The sequence below is a fragment of the Mandrillus leucophaeus genome, unplaced genomic scaffold, assembly GCF_000951045.1.
Source record: "Mandrillus leucophaeus isolate KB7577 unplaced genomic scaffold, Mleu.le_1.0 Scaffold537, whole genome shotgun sequence".
In the NCBI taxonomy this organism is placed as follows: Eukaryota; Metazoa; Chordata; class Mammalia; order Primates; family Cercopithecidae; genus Mandrillus; species Mandrillus leucophaeus.
This window is the reverse complement of record NW_012105775.1, coordinates 108,913-122,389: the sequence shown is the minus strand read 5'-3', so window position 1 is coordinate 122,389 and position 13,477 is coordinate 108,913. Positions and strand designations below refer to the sequence as shown.

The 13,477-nt window shown below is 37.0% G+C and overlaps 1 protein-coding gene across 1 annotated transcript in view; it reads right to left on the bottom strand.

Annotated features, from left to right (window-relative positions):
- Nucleotides 1-242: 242 nt before the first annotated feature.
- Nucleotides 243-13,477, bottom strand: part of TSNAX (translin-associated factor X) — a 38,305-nt gene continuing 25,070 nt past the window's right edge. Inside the window, exons 5-6 of the mRNA XM_011997302.1 lie at nucleotides 5,384-5,511; nucleotides 243-2,222 (exon numbers count right to left, since the gene is read on the bottom strand). Coding sequence (XP_011852692.1) covers nucleotides 1,845-2,222; nucleotides 5,384-5,511 — 506 coding nt within the window. The 3' untranslated portion in view covers nucleotides 243-1,844. The remainder of the gene's footprint in view (nucleotides 2,223-5,383; nucleotides 5,512-13,477) is intronic.

Genomic DNA, 13,477 nt, shown 5'->3' with positions numbered 1-13,477 from the left:
TCAAGTGGTAGAAGGAACAAAAAATATGTGATGGGACTTTCGGCAGTATATCTTAGAATAGATATTCTAATAAATATTTGTATTACAGATGAAAACCATTACCGCACACAGTGCCATCATAGTAAGCATTTTAAAGTGAGACACTTGGAGTATGTTTAGATCGTCTCCCATCCTGTAGTGAGCTGACTACAGGTGAGTTGGGAAACCAAAAAAGCCACCATCACTAACACAAACAAACAGAATTTACTAGGCATGTCCATGTTTTATTTTCTTTAGGTGTTTTTCTGGAAAATTACCTTTGCAAGGAATCAGCCCTTACAAACAGAGCTAATTTTTCAAAAAATAAAACCCAGTATCTAGATTCTCAAAACTTACAAAACCAACTGAAAATGTCTGGTTGTCATGCTCAAGTCAATTTCACATCACAAGTAATCATCTATAACTAATTTCAGTAGGCAAATTCCAATTCTAAATATTACTAATGATTACCATTGTTATTCTCAACTGTGTTGACAATTGTCTTATTGCTGAATTGTTCATAATACATTTTCTTTGGCAACTTTATTAACACCACGGGACAACTAAAGGTCTGGATTAACTTAGTATTTCAAAACTTCATTATAATTATTTAAATGTAAACGCTAGCCTTAAATTATTTAAATTTAAATGCTAGATTTAAATTATTTAATTTTAATAAAATTTAAATTTAAATGCTAGAATAGGAAAGCCTCCAAACATGCCTAATATAACAAAAACAAAAATTGCTAAATAATCACTACTAAAAGCATTTCCATTGTATGTACAAGCATATAATTCAACTTAACTTTACCAACAAAAATATTATAATTCAGCTCCAATTCTCTATCAGACCTTCTGTGATAAAAAAACAAAAAAAAAATGGAGAAAGTAACATCTGGGCACCTGTCAAATTTTTATGGAAGGTTGTTTTGTATAAATTTTAAATGGCCTAAAATCAGACAGAATGTGAATTTTTCACTATAATACTTTATAAACTTATACTTTTTTTTTTGGATGGAGTCTTGCTCTGTTGCCCAGGTTGGAGTGCAACTGCAACAGGTTCGGCTCACTGCAACCTCTGCCTACTGGGTTCAAGCGATTCTCCTGCCTCAGCCTTCCAAGTGGCTGGGATTACAGGCAGATGCCACCACGCCCAGCTAATTTTTGTATTTTTAGGAGACAGGGTTTCGCCATGTTGGTCAGGCTGGTCGCGAAATCCTGACCTCGTGATCTGCCTGCCTTGGCCTCCCAAAGTGCTGGGATTATAGGCGTGAGCCACCACGCCCAGCCTAAACTTGTATTTAAATTATATATTGATAGCTTATTCATTTTTAATTCTTGTTCCATGGAATAAGCCTATTTTTGAGGCTTGGCACAATATTAACAAGAAATTTAAACAGGAAGCTCAAGTCCAGAAGTTTAACTAAAAAATCTTTTCTACATATAATAAAATCACCAACTTAAATTACAAATTGCTTCCACTAAAAATTATCACTCCAAACTTCAGAAAAAGTAAATTAAGACAGGTTATGGCAAAAAGTGCACTGTGAAACAGGTTCACATTACAAAGATAAATGATAAAGGTTAACCAGCAAAAATTCAAAAAGGCATATATGCAAACATCTGTATGCAAACTTTCATGAATAAGATATAAGAAATGACTCATTTGGCTAATTTTATGTACAGCTTGTATACAATTTAAAACAAGTACAACTGAATATGTTTCTATGTAAAAGCCACAATAAAGTTAAATGAAATACTAAATAAGTCTTACAAATTGGTCTCTTAGGAGTTCTCAAAAGAATTAGTAACTGAGTAATGTTATTCTAAGAAATACCCTCTTCTTGATCTATTATTTCTGTTTTAACTGAAAACACATCTGCCAACATGTGTTTTGGAATTTCTGACCCTCTGACTTTCAAGGCATAACAAGCATTCTCCACTTTGGCCAAACTTTGTTTCAAGGTATATAGCTTCTTAGAGACCTCGTAAGGTCCAGTGTTGCCAATGAATGAAAACCCATCATAAACCTGACGTAAAAACTGGCTCACTTCAAAGGGGGTGTCAATGTCCCCATTCCCCACACTGTTAATACACATCCGCATCAATTCTCCAGTTAAGTCAGCCACTCCCAGAAGGTAATCGACAGGTGTGACTCTCAGTCTCCAAGTACCAAACTGCTCATCCTGGGTATCAGAAGAAGGCTGGTTTAAAAAAAAAAAACAAAAGACTGTGAAAAAGAGTGAATATAGCATGTATCACATTTATTATAGAAGTACAAAATCAATAGCCAATCAGTCATACTAATTTTTTCTAAATAAAATAAATCTATTTTGCTTAATAACCATTTGGGATGTTACAGGAGGAATCTGTGCCCTGGGTAGTGAATTGAACCATATGCCTTCAAGATGCTTTTGAAATGTATCATTATGAAACCAACTATTTCCAACTCTACTTGACGTACAAAATAAAAATATTCTTAAACAAGGCTTAATAACTTTATTGCAGGACAATTACTTACTTAAATGGAAAATCATACGGCCCTCCAAGTTTGTGATCCATTAATGTTTTTCTAAGTTGCTCAGTCTTTTTCTGGCCTCTTGTCTTTCCCTACTCAGCAATGACCATCACAATTTATTATTCTCTCACTGCATCCTCAATTCCCTTAGACTGCTGTATTTTCTACTGCACCTACCCAGCAAAAACAGAATCCTCAATCAACACTAAAATCTACTCATTAGTCCTTTATTCAGGTGGCTGAGTACCACTCACCAAGTTAAAAAATGGTAATCACAACTGCAGAGTTTTTACCACTACAAATTACTCTCCAATCCTTTTACTTATCATTAGATGGTTCTCTCTCCAGCCTCTTCAAACACGATTTCAAACCTTTCACTCTCAGTGCTCTACTCAAATCCCAAACCTCTTCACTTTCAGTAGACAAGCTTGCGCAACTTCACTGACCGGGTCTCATTTGCCAGCTTACCTAGCACAATTTCTCGCAACTGCCTTTATCCCTACCAAAAAAAAAATATTTATATCCACAGCCATCTTTACCTTCTATCCTCCAGTCTCAGATGATGAGTTGTCCCTCCTCTTGTTTGAGGTTAACTCTTCCAAATGACCTTGACCCATCTCCTCCCACCTCTTCCAGGACCTTGCTTCATAAGGTGTATGCCCTTGGGCAAGTTATTTCATCTCTCTAAACCTCAGTTTCCTCATCTGTAAAATGGGATAACAGTACCTACCTCAGAGGTTTAAGGATTAAATGAGATAACATTTACCAAGTTCTTGGCATAATGCCCAACACAAAGTAAATATTCAACAAATGCTAGCTGCTATCATGATTACTATCATCATGAAATCTCTCTCCACATCAATTTCCCTCTATTGAATTCTTTCTGGCAGAGACAATGCCTAAATTGCTATTAAAAGACTGTATGTATAAAAGGGTAGTTGAAGTTTCAGTTACATCAAAGGACATTTTAGGTAGTGGGAACTACAAAGGTGTGCAGGTAAGAATTGTGCATTTGAGGAACTAATAATTCTTTTGATTCAAGTTTAAAGGAAGTTATATAAATGTAAGCTGAGAAGAGGGAGATAGCTTTCTTAAGATCACTCTTTGCTATGTATCTAATATATGACTCCTAACACTGAACTCTGCAGAGACCATCTGGTGCAACGTCCTCATCGTTTAGCGTAAGAAATCAGGCCAGAGAAACATCACAGGTAATATGATGTTGAGCTATGGGAATATGATGTTGAGCTATGGGAATATGATAGTTAGTTAGTGGCACTATTGTTTCCAATCTATTTTTCTGCACATTTGAAATTTTTTCACAAAAAGTTTTTTAAATAAAAATTACATAGTTTTGACAATATTCTCAACAGGCAAGTCAAAACAAAATACCTTTCCCAATCAAATTCCCAGAATTTTCAGCACCACGCATCTTTAGCACTAAAACTTATTTATGAACATAGTCTTAATTTGAAACGTGTGTATGAACATTATAGCCCCATAATCTTAAAGTAATCTAGTACCTAAGTCCTGAAAACAGTACTCTGACTCTCAATTTTCTGGCCTTTTCCCCAATATTTTCATTTTGAAACAGAGACAACTTGAAAGGAAAGTGTGGAAACTTCCCTAATATTATGTGAGAAGCAGGGTCAAACAGGCCTGCTTTACTTCTTTGTGTAATTCAGTCTACACTATACGAATAAAAAATATGAAGAAATGTTACTTCTCAAAATAAACTTCCTCCTTAATACACTTTATATAATTTAAAAAGTTAATACATGGCTTCCTTAAAGTAAGTTATACCTGTCATGCCAAATTAGTCTCATTTGTTTTAATATTTTAGCTGATATTCAAGAAAATATTATTTCTACAGTGTCTTCCATCTCCTGCCTACCTATCCTGAATATATGGTGTTTTTAAAAGTGATTTTAAAAAGATAAAAGATATGAAAATTTAAAATTTTTATTTAATTTGATCTTTAAGTGTACTGGTATCTCTGAAAGTATCAAATAGTCAATACAGCTTACCTTATTGCCTGAATGTTATATCTTGAAACCCAGAAGGAAAAAAATAGTATTTGTTTAAAAGTCAAACTGCAAAGTTTTTTTTCTTAATTCAGAAAAGCTACATAAATTTCAGATACAAGCATTACTGAGTAAATGATTAACAGCTCTCACTATATAAAAACTACTTTATAATAGCAAACCACTGAGCACTCCCGTGTCGGGTGCTATATACAATGTATATTACGTGTCAGGTGCTGCTGTATATTGCCCAATTAATAACCTTTAGGTCAAATCCTTTAAAACAACCCTTTGAGGTAGGTACCTGATGCAAGGGATCCCTGTAGCATGCTGTGAGAAGTGCTGGGAGAGCAGACAAGGGCACAGGCTTGGATTCCAAACCTAACTTGAAATCTTAGCTCTGCTACACTTTTTAGTTGTGTGCCTTCTGGTAAGTTACTTAACCTCTCTAAAAGCCTGTTTCTTTCCGTGTAAAATGAGAGTAATAATGCTTACCACATACGGTTAATACAAAGATTAAATAAGATAGTGCTTACAAAGGGCAGGTGAAAAATAGAGAGTAAAACCAAAAGAGGACTTAGAGTAAGCACTCCATAATGCTTTAGGTAAAGAGCATTACTTTCCCAATATGCCCAGAGTTGTTCTTGTTCTATCCACTAACTGAAATATTTAAAAAGACCATTTCCTCGTTGAGACTCTACAAAACCACACTTTAGAAAGAACATTCCCATCTCAGTCTTAGCACAAGCCAATAAATCTACTAGAATCATCATACTGTTACTTAAATTATATCATAAATGTGAAATAATCTTTAAATTCTCACAGTTTTATTTTCTTTCCCATTGTCGTCAGTCGTAAATATCAACTGTTTATTAATTTCATCCATACTAATTAATGATCGTGTTTTGATGAAGTGTTGAAAAGAGACAGCTTCCACATATTCCTGTAGTCCTGAAAACACAACAAAGAAAATTAACTAAGAATAAGCACTTAATTAGTAAGAATGTCATAATAAAAAACTTCAAATTGATCATCATCTAGCTCAAAAAAAAAGCTTAATGGATGCCTACTATAATGCCAGTACTAGACTAGATACTTGGAATAGAAAGAATGGCATGGAGGCCGGGCGCGGTGGCTCACGCCTGTAATCCCAGCACTTTGAAAGGCCAAGGTGGGTGGATCACTTCAGGTCAGGAGTTCGAGACCAACCTGACCAACATAGCAAAACCCCATCTCTACTAAAAATACAAAAATTAGCTAGGTGTGGTGGCGGGCACCTGTAATCTCAGTACTAGGGAGGCTGAGGTAGGAGAATCACTTGAACCTGGGAGGCGAAGGCTGCAGGCTGCAGTGAGCTGAGATCATGCCACTGCATTGCAGTCGGCAACGCGAGCAAAACTCCATCTCAAAAAAAAAAAAAGAATGGCACAGATGGTGGGAACTGCCACTGAACAAAGCAAACATTCCTGTGACAGCTCATATATAAATGTATTCAGTTTCTTCTTTCTACATCATAAGTCATTAGTCTTAAAATTCTACTTTTTCCTACAGAGAGAAATATCAAAGATTTTTAGGGTTTGTTTTTTTTTTTGGAGACAGAGTTTTGCTCTTGTTGCCCAGGCTGGCACGATCTTGGCTGACTGCAACCTCCGCCTCCCGGGTTCAAGCAATTCTCCTGCTTCAGCCTCTGGAGAGTAGCTGGGATTACAGGTGCCCACCCCTACGCTTGGCTAATTTTTGTATTTTTTGTAGAAACGAGGTTTCACGATGTGGGCCAGGCTGGTCTTGAACTCCTGACCTCAGGTGATTCGCCCACCTCAGGCCTCCCAAAGTGCTGGGATTACAGGCATGAGCTACTGTGCCCAGCCAGAAAAAAAAAATTTTTAAGAGTTTAAGTAATAAGGATTTAAGAAAAGCCTATTCTTGCTGGGCGCGGTTGGCTCACGACTATAATTCCAGAACTTTGGGAGGCCGAGGTGGGTGGATCACCTGAGGTCAGGAGTTCGAGACCATCCTGGCCAACATGGCAAAACCTCGTCTCTACTAAAAACACAAAAACAATTAGCCGGGTGTGGTGGCAGGAGTCTGTAATCCCAGCTACAGCTACTCGGGAGGCTGAGGCAAGAGAATCGCTTGAACCTGGGAGCCGGAGCTTGCGGTGAGCTCAGACCGCGACACTGCACTCCAGCCTGGGGTACAAGAGCAAGACTTCGTCTCAAAAAAAAAAAAAAAAAAAGAAAAGCCTATTCCATAAATTTTGATAGACTTTAATAAAAATTATACAAATTAATTTTTGTTGTATTTTGCTGGTTAATGAAGCGATGATTCAAACAAATGAGACACAAAATTAAGAATCATTTGGGCCGGGCACGATGGCTGATGCCTGTAATCCCAGCACTTTGGGAGACTGAGGCATATGGATCACGAGGTCAGGACATTGAGACCATCCTGGCTAACACGGTGAAACCCCCATCTCTATTAAAAATACAAAAAAATTAGCCGGGCACGGTGGCGGGCTCCTGTAGTCCCAGCTATTCGGGAGGCTGAGGCAGGAGAATGGCGTGAACCCGGGAGGCAGAGCTTACAGTGAGCCAAGATAGCGCCACTGTACTCCAGACTGGGCGGCAGAGCAAGACTCCGTCTCAAAAATAAATAAATAAATAAATAAATAAAAATTAAAAAAAAAAAAACCAGAATCATTTGGATCTTTCTTAAAGTTTTAATAGGCAAAATCACTTTAAGTAATGTAGGTAAAAGTGTCAAAATACTGTTTATCTCTTAATAGTTCAAAATGGATCTAAGACTAGGTAACTCCTTTCTGCTTTGGTAGTTGAAACAAAAAAGAGCTATGCAATACAGTTTTGTACAAGATAGAAACAACTCTTGAAAAGTAAATTTTGGTAAAGACCAAAATGTAACTATAGTTTTAAAATTTTTTATATAAATATAAAGGCCACATGTGCAATTTTGTTACATGTCTACAGTACTATACTTTTCCAAGTGTTTTAAGACAACTACATTCTATAGCCACAATTTTCAATATTATTTTATTATGTCTTAATCTAAAAGGTGATACAGGGAAAAAGCATTTCTTAATTATAATTATTGTTAGGTTAAGAAACTTTGTTTTTTTGAGGGTTTGTTGTAAAAACAGCAAGAGAATACATTTCTGATTATGCAAAGAAAACTCAGAACTTAACAGGATCATAATACTTAAGTTCTCTAACATTTTTTATGACAGAGTCCTGCTACTTACAAATCTCCCCCACCTGGCACTACACTTCTGGTCTGCCGGCAACAGTGTTGGGGAGGCTAATAGCTATAGTATCATCACATCAAACACCAGGCAAAGGTCAAGGATACCAGGGAAAATGGGTGACTCTGGTTTTGGTAGCACTAAGAGTAAACTTAACTAAATGAAAATATCCTGACTCATTCTGAGCTGCAAATGATGCCCAAATATAGGTCAGAAGGGATAATTTGTTTAACAAACTATAATGTTCTGAGCAATTAAACATTAACAAGATTAAGTTTAACAAAAGAGAGGATGTCATTTATATTTATAATTTAAAATATTTTTATTAAATGTTTAATTTTTTGAATTATTAGTTTTATGAATAGGTGACACCATCCAGTTCCCCCCTCAAAGAAAATCGCTGTTATTTCCTTCTAAAGATACTTCACGCACACAAAAGCAAACAGCAAAACGTAAAGATTAATAATCACATCTCTATGCTCTAATGTGGCTAGCCTCTTATGAGCTGAACAAGAAGACATGCACAAAGATTTACATACAAGGATGTTCGTCATTGTAACAAAAAAATTTTTTTAAGTTAGAAGACCAGTAATAGGTGTATCACTTGTCAATTTTTGTCTCTTACTTCCATTATTTCAGAAAAAAGAGGTAGATGCTTAAAGCATGTCTCCTATGCCAGCTGGCAATATATTAAGCGTTGTTGGTACAGGGTGCTAGGTGCTCAAAGAACTGTAAAGGAAAGAGCTCTCTGCCTGGTTCTGCTGTGCCCCTCTTCACAGCCCTCTGAGTGTGGGGCAGCCAGCATTTCAAGGTGGCCAGCAGCAGGTAGTACCTGCCTGGGGACAGCTTCTTTTGTACTCCAGAGAATGCCTTTCCAGTAAACCGCCTCCTTGGGCAGGAAATTCCTTTCCATGGCACTTCCCATGGACAGCTTCCTAGAGGTTCATCAGCACAACAGCTCAGCAAACGTCTCTGCCATCTGATGGGCCATGCCCACACTCTCCAGCATGGTCTGGACCTCATCCTGTGAAGGGTGAGGGTGGGGTTCTGCCAAATTTACTTCCTTGGGTGCTCTGCCTCTGCCCTAGGGGTAGAGGCTGCTCACTCTATCTGAGATTTCAGTACTCTTTAGAGTTCTCTTTTATAATCCCCTATACAGTTAATAAGTCTGTATGTTGTATTTAACTTTCCCTGTTCATATTACTGTCTAATTTCTGTTTCCTGTGTGGACCCTGATGAATACAATAGGGAATTAGGAAAATAAATAATGGTATTACTTCTTCAGCCCTATTACCTATAGAAGGTGTTCCATTTTCTGTGGCCAGTCACTGTATTAGGTTCAGGATCAAGATTCAGTACCAGCTGGGAGCCTCAGATGAATTTTCCCTTTAACATACTAAGTGTTCCCACTTTATGTTCTATACTGAATGCTTATAGAAATACTGAAACATACTCAGATCTGTCCTATCCATAGACCCTATCTTTCCTCTCAACTATTGCTCCATCTCTCTCCTCCTCTTCTGAGCTAAGTTTCTTGAAGTAGCTGGCTATATCATTTCCTCAAAAACTTCATCTCACACTTCTCAACCTACTTCAGTCTAGCTTGGGTACACCTCTAAACCAAAATAGTTCTTGCTAAGATGACCATAATAAATAAGACTAATGGATATTTTTTCCATCTTAATCTCAGGAGCATTCAGCATTTTGGGCCACTTCCCCTCTTTAAACAAGTTTTCCTTTGATTCCTTTGACAGCATCATCTCCTGATTTCCCACTTTTCTCTCTCTAGCCATGTCTTCTGAAGTCTCTGCCTCTAGTAGTCCTAGGCTCCCTCCAGTTCATCTACACTTGGTTTCAAGTAACCTTGCGGTCCTTAAACTTCACATCTCTGGCCTACAGGCATACATATCCAAATGAATATCTCACACCCTTATCAAAGATACCTCAAAATCAACACTTCCAACAATGAACTCACTGTCTTCCTTCCAAACCTGGTTCTCTCAGTTTTGCCAATTCTAAGCATGTCCTGGTCTCTCCCCATCTATTCTTGACCTCTTCTCATCCGTTCTCACACTGCAGACTGTTTACCTTTTTAATACGTAATGACGACCACATCATTCCCCAGTTTAAAGCCCAAATAGCTTCCCGTGGCACCCAGAATACAGGGCAAAACCATTAAAGTAGCTTGTAAGACCCTGCTTAATTTCACCCCCACTTACATTATCAGCCTCAATTCACGCTATAGTTAAGTCATAACTCACAAAGGCTTACTTTTCCAAGATGGGTACATAAACATATGTCTGTATGCATATTGAGCAAAAAATAGCACTGCTTTAAATGTCAGAATCAAACACAACTGGCAAGGTGCTTGTCTTATACATGGCAATAGGTAGGGAGGGAAACAGTATAAAAACTAAGACGGTGTCCGTTGAAGGCAGTACACACATATTTTCCTGAGCCTTGAATAATATTACATTCAACAAACGGGATAAACAGCATTACATGGGAAGGGGACTGTCATTCTCCCCACCCCGCCCAATGTAACACTGTTTATCCTATTTGTTAAATTTAGTATTATTTCATATGTAGCTGTTGAGAAGACCACAAATACTTTAGCAACAACATACCACCAATATTCTGTATCATTCAGCAGTGCCTTGTTACAGAAGCAAGTAGCATTTCTGTTTGGCTGCCATATAGTTTGATTTCATTAAAGTACTTTTTTTTTTTCATATTTCACTGGAAGAATAGTTCAAAATATTCCAAATTTTAAAAGTACCATAGAGATCATGGCATCTAGTAATTTTATAACTGAGGCCCAGGCCTGGAATTTAGTTGTACCTAGTTGATTTTACTAATTACAAATTATTTTTAAAAATAAATTCACTAAAACCATTTTCCATGCTTTGAATTGACTCATGGACAAAACAACTTTTTACAACTAATGAAGGTGAACAAACTTGTTTTCCATTGACAAATGCATATTTTACCATATAATTGTCTCCATAATTGTCATCTTTGTTCAATAACATTCATTCAGAAGCAGTAGTTTTAAAAATATGACTTTGCTTTTTGATTGCCCATTGTTTTTTTTTCCCCTCTTCCGTTGTGGAACTACGAAATTTAAAATTATTCATCTTTTCTTATCCAAGGCTCTTTGGTTCCTCCCCTCAACTTAGCTCCATTTCTACTCTTGCATGTCCAAAAACTCCTTAAGGACTGTATTCAACAAACGGACATCTACCCTGAGACAATATCCTTAATTATCACAGAGAACCTAGGAAAACAGGAATTTCAGTCTTTCCTTGAGCAGGAGCAAACTCTAAGACATGCTTTTACTCCAATCACCTCTGTAAGCCAAATACTGCAATACAGCAAGCAATATTTGTTCCCAAGAAAATGAATTATGGCATCTTGCTTAAAGAGCTGAAGTGGTTAGAATTCGTTTGATTTTTTAAAAAATTAGCAGTTTCATTTTATTTTTTCTCTGGTTTTTTTATAGTGGTAAAATAAACGTAACATTTACTAGCTTAACCATTTTTAAGTGTACAGTGTAGTGGTATTAAATACATTCATAATCTACAACCATTATTACCATTCGTCTCCAGAATTCTTTTATTAATCTTTCCAAAATGAAACTCTGGACTGAGCATTTCTTAATCTAACTCCCCATCCCTCCTCCCCTCAGCTCCTGCCAACCACCATTCTACTTTCTGGTCTCTGCGATTTTGACTAGTCTAGGTACCTCACGTAAGTAATAAATATGGTATTTGCCCTTTTGTGATTGGCTTATTTCACTTTGTATAATATCTTCAAGCTTCATCCATGTTGTAACATATGTCAGAATTTCCTTCCTGTTTAAGGCTGAATAATATTCTGTTGTATGCATATATCACATTTTGTTTATTCACTCATCTATAGATAGACTATTGAGTCACTTCCACCTTTTGGCTTTTGTGAGTAATGCTGCTGTAAACATGACTATTCATACCTGTTCAAGTTCCCGCTTTCAATTATTTATGGGTATCACCCAGAAGCCCTCAACAAAACTTTTAAAAAATAAAATAATAATTTACTAAGTCTTGAATGTCTACTACATGTAAGAGTATGGATCTGGAACTTTACATCCATCTATTTAATGCTCACTATTGTGTGACTGTATTACTATCCTTAATGAACAAATTGAGGCACAGAAAAGTTAAGAAATTCAGCCAAGTCACACAGTAAATAGTGAGTTTCTAGAATTCAAAAGCCCACACCCTTCCCACCTTACCTACTTCTTTATAGTCATCTCCATATAAAACATACCCATTTTTCTCAACATTTTTCCCCACTAAATTCCTAGTTCAGCTTTTCTCCATGTTTTGCTTAACCTTATTCTGTAGTCTTCCAAACACACTATATACTTTCATGATTCCATGCCATTCTGTGACTATGAAGCCTTCTCTCACATCTTTCTCTACCTACAACAATAGTTTAAATGTTTTAATACACCCTAATCAAGGTGGCACTTGTCTCTTCATTCTCACAATATAAAACTTATACTTCAATTAAATGTTTCAGTCAGTTTTAGATTACAAACAGCTGTCTGATCACCTATTTTGCACCCTAGAACTCTGAGGGTGGGGACAATGCCCAGACGACTGTGCTCCTTGGCCCTCTCCCAAAGATAGCAACTCATATGTACAAGAGACTCAACTGTTTTCCATAAATTCCTTCTAATAATCTGTTTCTCCTCACCAAAGTCTATGAAACTGTAAGTGCCTCAACAAACAAAACTATTTTAAAATTAGGTATTCAATTATTCAGTTGTACTTACTTTATAATACTTTCTAACAAGATCAGAGTTCAAACTGATGAAGAGCAGAATCTGAAGTCTTGATTTATTTTTTAATAGGGAAAAGAGAGAATATGGAATAAGAGTCCTCAAACTTTATCTTTGGTGTCAATCTCTATTAAATGTGGGTAGGTGTCAGATATTTAATTTTCAAGTATATCTAGTCATTATTTCAAGTACATCTAGTCATTATATAAGTTGTCCTTGAAATGTGTTAACAAAAGTTGCTTCAGAGATGAGGTGGCCATTTTTGCTCCATAGAAATTAGGTTTCATGGGCCGGGCATGGTGGCTTACACCTGTAATCCCAGGACTTTGGGAGGCCAAGGCGGGTGGATCACCTGAGGTCGGGAGTTTGAGACCAGCCTGACCAACATAGAGAAATTCCGTCTCTACTAAAAATACAAAATTAGCCGGGCGCTGTGGCGCGTGCCTGTAATCCCAGCTACTCGGGAGATGGAGGCAGGAGAATCGCTTGAAACCGGGAGGTGGAGGTTGTGGTGAACTCTCACCATTGCACTCCAGCCTGGGCAACAAGAGCAAAACTCCATCTCAAAAAATAAAAAAGAAAAAAGAAAGACATTAGGTTTCATGCTATAACGTCGAGAAAGTTCAAGGACATCTGGCCCAAAACACTGAAAAGCATTTTTGGTCACATGTAGGTAAGAGGATGTTTAAACAAGTTATGTTTCAACCTGATAAAAAGGACATCCGCTATTTTCAGTGAATAGTCCCCAAGGTGAAAATTTTCAACGTACTGCCGTATTCCATCAAACAATGCCTTCCCCTTCTGTCTTTGCCTTGGATAAAATCCAATTAGAATTA